Source organism: Peromyscus californicus, unplaced genomic scaffold (genome assembly GCF_007827085.1).
Source record: "Peromyscus californicus insignis strain IS unplaced genomic scaffold, ASM782708v3 Scaffold_15__1_contigs__length_86483966, whole genome shotgun sequence".
Taxonomy (NCBI): domain Eukaryota; kingdom Metazoa; phylum Chordata; class Mammalia; order Rodentia; family Cricetidae; genus Peromyscus; species Peromyscus californicus.
In genome coordinates this window covers 3,713,458-3,721,428 of record NW_026294447.1, presented here as the reverse complement: position 1 = coordinate 3,721,428, position 7,971 = coordinate 3,713,458, and the positions used below count along the sequence as shown (strand labels likewise).

Genomic DNA, 7,971 nt, shown 5'->3' with positions numbered 1-7,971 from the left:
TGTAGGTAATAAAAAATAAAGCAATTTTGACATACTGTGTGTCCATAGCATACCAATGAAGTTTTTGTTGAAAGTACGTTGGCTGTGAATATCATACACAGAGAAAACCAAAATAAGAGCACATTGTTTGGACATTTAGAGAGTCCACACATGGTGGCATATGGGTTTTAATGTTGGGCTATGGATAATTTTGTCATATCTCTAAGGATGATTTGGTATTACGATTAAGTCATTCCATTTCTCAGAGTCTGTGATCATTACAAGGGTTTAAACAATATCATCAGCATAGTGATTATGAAATGCTTTGAAAGACATTTTCTTTGAGGACATCTAGAAATCTACAAAGAGCAAATACTTATAAAATGTAATGGTTTAAGTAATAGTAGATTAATTCTTTTAGTAATAATGAGAAATGGCTTTCAATTTAGAAGTTTGTTGGTACCATTTACTTCTGAAGAGAAATTCTACATAGGAATAGCATGGGTTTGCTATGATCATAGCAGAGAGTGTTAGAATAGCAGAAATGATTAAGTGAAGTGTGATGGTTGACTGTACTCATTAAGACCCAATGGTGTTGATGACATTTACACTACGCAGGATTTCCCCCTTCCTCTGGAAGTAAATTTTTTTTAACAACACATAAAATTTTGAATTCTGTATATCTTTTTACTTATTCAACACTCATAGATTTTTCTCTATTTATTTATTGTATTCCTTTATGTGTATGGATGTTCTGTTTGTGTGTCGTGTGCATGTAGTGTCCAGGGAGGCCAGAAGAGGGTGTCAGGTCTCCTGGAACTGGACCTCCAGTTGTGACCACCATGTGGGTACTGGGAATGGGACTTTATGAGTAGCAGACAGTGTTCTTAACCACTGGACTATCTCTCCAGCCTCAGACTTTATATAAAAAAGTGGTATTTATTCCCCAGAAGGACCTGAATGAATAATATTCTATAGGCTCTTCAATTTTGAACCTATCCACATGATCTGTAAAAAAGTCAACATTTGATTAAACAAATAAATAATAGAATAGTTAAGTATGGGTATTTATTAACCCAGTAGATCATATGAACAATACTGTATGATGAGCTGAGAAATAACTAGCAATTTCCTTTCACATATTAAAATGAGTAATTACAAAAGTATCTTAAAACATTCACTAGCCTTGGTAATGAAAGCATTACAAAGAGGAACTTAAGAACATTACTTTATAAATGCAATATAAAGTTATTTTTCAAGACTCATTTCATTTTAGAACTGCTGAGAATTAAACCCAGGGCCTTGTATGTTCTAGGCAAGCACTCTACTACCGAGCTATTACCTCAGCCTTTGACTCAGTTCATTTCAATAAAGGTTCTAGAGCATTAGAAAAACTACTCTCCCTGGTTTTGTTACTGTTTGGCTTAGCTATTTATAGTTTTTCTCTTCTCAGTGTATTCTAACATTCTCGTAGCAGAGGTAGAAAACACCTGGAGGAAAGACATAGTTAAAAGGCTATTGGGAAAGGGGGCTAATTGCAGATCTTACCTAGTCCCAGGGGAAGAAATAGAAGGAAAGGCCTTAAAAAATTTCAGCATGAATAACACTTAACTGCATATAAATAGCACAAAATATGCAACACTACATTAAATGTGACTAAAAAAGTTGTACTACTACTTAGTAGATTGTATTTCATAATATAGTATCAATGATATTAGACACACATTGATGCTAAATTTATGTATTCTATTTTTAAAGTTCTTTTACAGAATTTTTAATCCACTTCTAGCTACATCTCCATTATCCATGTAAAGATGCGATGAAACATAATTCTAAATGTGAATTAATATCCGTGTCTGGACTTCTTGCCTTTCAAGCCTTGTTCAACTATTCTTGAAAGCCCAGAAGATAACTTTTCAAGTATATTCAGCTAAAAAAATGGAGTGTATTGAAACAAAATGAAAAAAGCAACAATGAAGCAATTATTATTCACTAAAATAGAGTAATATTTAAGTGGTTATGACTTATTGACATATATGATCCGTCAGTCTATTTCTCATCTTATTCATATAGCATCAGGAACATAATTTAAGGCTGTTTTCTGTCATATAGCTCCCAGGGATGCCAGTATCTATCTCAAAGGTAAAATGAGTGCAGTTAGTACATTACATTTGGTAGCTTTGTATGGCTTTGTGCTTTAGTTTATGTAAGTGCTCAAAAATACTTGAGCCTTAATATCAACCTCAGAAACGTAGAGTAAGCTTTCTTTAGATGTGTATATAACCACCATGAGAATCAAAGAGAATTAAATGTACTATTAAAAGAATGAAAAGCTCCCTTGGGAAAAAACATTCTAGGTGCCATCAGGAGGTGCTCCTGCAGTGTAGCTGAAATGGAATGCAAACTGACAGAGCCCGGGAGAATTCTGCCCATTTGTGTACTGTAAGGACTGTAAGGTCTAACACCAGGTGATTATAACAGAGAAGATATTTGTAAGAACACTGTTTGCAATGTTACCATTTTTGAAAAAAAGGAAGTGCTGAGCTAGCCATCTGTAGAGGAATGAGATTATGTTATGATACATTGGCATGGCAGTAATATGTAGTAATGGAAATCCCCTCTAGTATTTAAAGTGAATGAAATGCTCATTCTGTAATTCTAACTGAGAAAAATCAATGTCCAAAGCATCCCGTATTTGTTACATATATTGAATTTCTAACTTCATAGGAAATAAAAGAACAGAAGGAAATAGATGAAGATTCTAGTAGCAGTGGGGGCTCATTTAAATGCTCATTCTTAAGTTTTTTAAACCTACATTTTGCAGTCTCTCTAGGATGAGCATACGTAACATTCCCATGTTATTAGTATTCGAGGATCACCGAGCATTGCACTGTGCAAGCTTGCTATGACTTCATTTTGCTAGTGCATACTTGTGGGGTGAAACCAGGCATTTTTTTTTTTCCTTTGGGATTTCATTGGCGTGAATGGATTGACAATTATGTGCTCCAGCTCCTCCGTCCCTTTCTTCACCTACTCACATCTGTCATAAAGAACCAGCTTCAGGTGCTACCAAGTCACTCTGAAAGAAAAACTGTGGAATAACAGAGGGTCCGGGAAGGTAGCTTCCCAGAACAAACCGGTTTCAATTTCACCTCCACCTGCAGGCATTTTCAAAGCATTAAAACGCATCTCTCCTTTCGGCTTTTTGCCTTCCCAATAGTCCCTAGACGGCTTAAGACTGAAAGAAACTTTCCTACCCACGGTTTAAGACTGTTTTTCAGGCATGCAGGGTTACTCGGGCCCTTTCCCCTAGGAGACTGTCAGAAGCGCTAACCCCAAGGCCGCCGAGCGTGGGAAGTGCACCCAGCAGGAGGATCCCTCCCCCACCTCTCCCACCCCAAGCAGGAGCGGCAGGAACAGAGTTTAATTCTGAGCAAACGGCAGCATGGCGATTTTCACTGAATGAGCTGCTTTTAACTCTTGAGACATTCTGCCTTGTGACAAGGTAGTCGGGTTCGCCTGACCGCAAGATGGGGGTCACAGCACCCGGGATTGGGAAGGGGGCGAGGGAGCGAGAGCGACCTTTCTCAGAGGTTGCATTTGTGAATTGGTCTAGTGACCTTACTCCCTACTTCCCTCCCGTCCTCTTTGCCTCCCCCTCCCCCTAACTAGTCTGAGAGTATCGAGCCCCCGCAGAGTTTTCAGAACCCAGGAAGGTCGCTCCTGGTCTCGGCTTGAGGGGAGTTCACCCTCTCTGGCCACAGTGAAGCCCCTGCTGGAGATGGCGACGGGGCAGCAACGAATCGTGCGTGAGAAAAAGTTCTATTTTATTATTTCTACTTCTGAAAGGAGCAAGGAGGAGAGATCTCTAGGGAAGCTCAGAAAAGTTCTTTGGAGGAGTAGACCAGTTTCCCGCCCGCTCCAAGCAGAAGCTCTAGCACCTTGACAGAGGGAATCCCAACTTTCTCAGATGAACCCTACGGTTGTGCGTGATTCCCAAAAAATTGGCCGCAGAGCTGCCACGAGTGCGAATTTAACTATCTCAAACCCAGACTCAGAAGGCCAGCATTCCCTCTGCCCTTCAATCGCTACCCTCCAAGCAAGGGGGATGGTCCTCTTCGGCTCTCCCCTCCACGCTTAGCCGGCCTCCTTTTTCTCGCTGCTCTGCAGGAGCTCCGTCATGAAGGAAATATAGACAATGGCCAAGCGGAGGGTCTCGATCCTAGACAGCCTCTTCTCATAAGCAAAGGTGGGCACCTTCCTGCGCAACCGGTCAAAGGCCTCGTTCAGGTTGAACATCCTCTTCCTTTCCCGAATGTTGGCTGCCTGGCGCTGGGCGTAGGTGATGATCCTTTTCCTTTTGGGGCGGCCCAGCAAGGATGCTACTCTCTCGCGTCCCTCTCCCTCCTCTTCCTCGTCCTCCCGGTCCTCATAGACCACTTCGCCCACCTCTTCCTCCTGGTCTGTTTCCTCAAATTGCGACAGCCTCCTGGGTCTTCTCTCTCTGAACCCCAGTGTCCGGTCCCCAAAAGGGTCCCCAGGTGGGAAGTCGCAGAGAAGAGGGTGTCTCGGAGAGGCCAAAGAGAGATCTGCGACAAAGTTCAGCATGGTAGCGTCCAAGCAGCTCTCAGGATAGGCGGCCATCGCTCAGTGTCTGTGTCATCGATTTTCCAGCAGGAAGGGTACAGCTGCGGATGAGGCTTCTTACTGGCCTTGACTCTTTTGGCGCATCATCACCAAACGCAGGGAGACATTAGTATTTATAACCAACAGAAAGGATTATTCTCAGGGAGAGGGAAGGCTAGGGCAACGTCCCTTTTCTGGAAGCTGATAGGAGATGACAAGCTTGAGCACTCATGGAAGGCTCAAGGCAACAGGCTTTCAGGCTCTAAGAACGCTTTGCCCCTGCTGCACCATGCAGGGCAGTTCCTTCTTGGCAGCAACCCCCAGTTCTTACCTGCTGTGCTTTTTTGTGTCTGGTCTCATCCTTGTATCCAACCAATGTTCGTTCTCCTGGTTCCTTATCCCATATAGGTCTTTAATTTCGGTTTGGAACTTCAAAGCCCAAATCTTTCCACTGCGATGGTTTCTCCTTGGCTTCAGGGTAGGAGTCCTGAATCTTGCCGCCATTTGCCAATGGATGTGAAACAAGTGCATGCGCTTTTAATGATGTCCAGAAGAGGGGCCCTTCCAGCCAGGGGTCGAGGGAAGCTGTTTGTCTGGTATCCCAGTGCAGCGGCTGCTGAAAGGCAAGACCTTCCATTAGCTTAAGTAATCATGGCCAGGGGGCCCGGCTGCATTCCCCAGTGTCTCTGTTGGAACCGGTGTTTTCTCCTTCCAGGGCATCGCAAACAACTCACTGCCTGGTTACAGACCCTGACTTCTAAAGTCGGATTGGACACAATCAGCCTGACAACTGAGATACTTGACTTTACTCTCCCTGGCCTTATCCTCTACAGTGGAGAGTTGTATTTGAGGGAAAAGGTTATGGTGACAATGAAATAAAAAATGGAGACTCGGAACACTTATGCATATGCCTTTACTGTATATTACTCCTTAAGGGACAAAGCAACACCCTTGGTCCGGTGTATGTCCCCCTTCCTCCTGAACCCACAAGCCTCCTTTGAAAAATACGATTTAGCTTCAATAATCTAGAGAACAGCTAACCCTCTGCTGAGGATCCAGTCTTCGGACTTTCAAATTGCCAATCAAGTATTTGTTCTTGAACAAAGAAAAATCCAACACTTTGATCTGTGCGACTCCTCTTTGGTTGGCCTCCACAGTAGGGTTTAAGAGGGAAAGCAATACCTTACTGAATTCTTCTTAAGGGGAAGTTAGAGGCTACCCACAGAAATAGAAGAGATTGTAAATTTGATATACTAAGAATGATTTGTGTGTATCCCGAATCTTCACACAGAAAGCCTATTTTCCAATTTTTGGTTTACTGATGGCTGTAGTTAATCACGCAGTGTGTAGAAATCTGTGAAAACAACCACGCTGAAAAACAATTTTAAAGGTAGATCAGAAGAAACAGCAGGAAATATGTAAATGGAGACTGATTTCAGAGAGAATCAGGAATGACATAGGTTCTTTTTAAAGGGTACATTTTTTTTTTAACTAGGTACATTGGACAGCTCCCAGACCCACCCATTTCCAACCAGCGTACTTCGGCTCCTACCTCCCCTTCCAGTGTGTAACCAAAGCTAGAGTTTCTAGTGTGCACAGCAGGGTGATTATAGACAACAGTAATATTAAAAGAAAAGTTTTCAGTTTCCACCACAAAATGTAAACAAATTCTTAAAGAGATAACATGCTTAGCATGGTTTAAATGTTAGCATATACATGTACAGGGTCACTACATGCTACTTTCTCAGTATTCCCAGGTCTTACGCCATTATATACCTTTTAAAATACTTTTTTAAAAGGCAGCATAATCTTTAATTCTTTTTGTTTGTTTTCATTGATCTCCAGATCCAGGCTCTGCTTCAAAGATTTCCCTCTTGTTTGAATTTACTCTTCATGCCCTTGATATTGTGATAATCCTGGTAAGAATGTAAGTTCCCCTGAGACATGCTAATGCGAAAAGGAGTTTTGTTATGATTGCCTACTTGGTTTATTCCTATTCTACTAAAGAGTGATTGAAAAAGAAAACATCAGGACAGACTGTGTAGCTCAACTGCTAGAGAGCTTCTCTCATACATAGGGATCCCTGGGCTTGATTCCCGGCACCACATAAACTGGATGTGGTGGTCCAAAGCTAAAACACTAGCATATGAGGGGTGGAAGCAGGGGAGTTAGAAGTCCAAGGTCATCCTCAGCTACATACTGAGCTGGAAGCCAGTTAGGGATACATGAGACCCAGAAGGAGGAGAAGGCATAGAAATACAACAGTGGTTAAGGAATCAGTAAATGAGACAAATGAGTTTCATATTGACAATTACATTCTTCTGATCCCTGCTTTACTTAACATGTTATTAAATATCTGTGTAAATTTGTGATTGACCTTTTATTGTCTATGAGTTTTCTTACAGTAATCATATATTACCCAAGAATGAATCAGTCCAAAGCAAAAACAGACTACTCAGTGAAAAGAAATACAACAAAAAATTCTACTTAAATGTAATGACACAGAGATCCAAAGCCATAATACAACTCCAAGGAGACTTTTTTTTCTCTAAAATTCAAGAGAATGACTATTTCAAAAATTATATAACATCCAGTACTGGGCTGAAACACTAGTATTAAAATGCTAGAAATTTGGAAAGCCATATATATATTTAAAGCAACAGTTTAAAATATTTTTCATTTTATCAATCCAAACTCAAGTGAAACTCTTGGTTTATGACACACTCGTTTATCTTGAGACTCTAATCATGCGGATACAATTAGTGTCTGAACATTAGGGATCTGTTATAGTGACTGATTTTTTTATATACAGTTATAAAGTGTACAAATCGACACAACGGGCTTTTCCTGCTTACTTTGAAATACTTTTAGAGACTGTGGATATGTGACCAACAGTAAATTTGCACAGTAGACTGTGAATTAATAAAAGGCTGAGTGATTTAAAATAGTTCATCCCACAGGAAAGAGTATTTCTATTTTATTTCAAGACTTTAAAGTTAATAAAGAAACATTAAATAAAACACCCTGACTGTTGCTGAAAAGAATCTAAATATACTAGGCTCAGTTCTCTGGGTTCTTGGAGTACAGTGAATATTGTTTTAAAAATCTATGTAAGGACTGCTGGAAGCTTTGCTCAGACTCCCTCAGGAGTCAACATGAAAATGAGTCAGTTTTGTTTGTGTACACACCTTATCTTTATTGAGCACCTCGAGAAAACATTTTATTTGTACTATTTTTGTAAATACAGTATCAAAGCGAAATTCAAGTGACCAAGCCGCTTGAACAATAATCTCAGGGGCAGAGAGACTTTTAAAATAGCAGTAAAGAAGGGAGATTGGAAACCATCTCCAGGGCTAAAGTAAACAC

The 7,971-nt window shown here is 40.7% G+C and overlaps 1 protein-coding gene across 1 annotated transcript; it reads right to left on the bottom strand.

Moving 5' to 3' along the window:
- Nucleotides 1–506: 506 nt before the first annotated feature.
- Nucleotides 507–5,597, bottom strand: Ferd3l (Fer3 like bHLH transcription factor). The gene has a single exon (XM_052738161.1). The coding sequence runs from the start codon at nt 4,621–4,623 to the stop codon at nt 4,117–4,119; it is 507 nt and encodes a 168-aa protein (XP_052594121.1). The 5' UTR covers nt 4,624–5,597; the 3' UTR covers nt 507–4,116.
- Nucleotides 5,598–7,971: the final 2,374 nt, after the last annotated feature.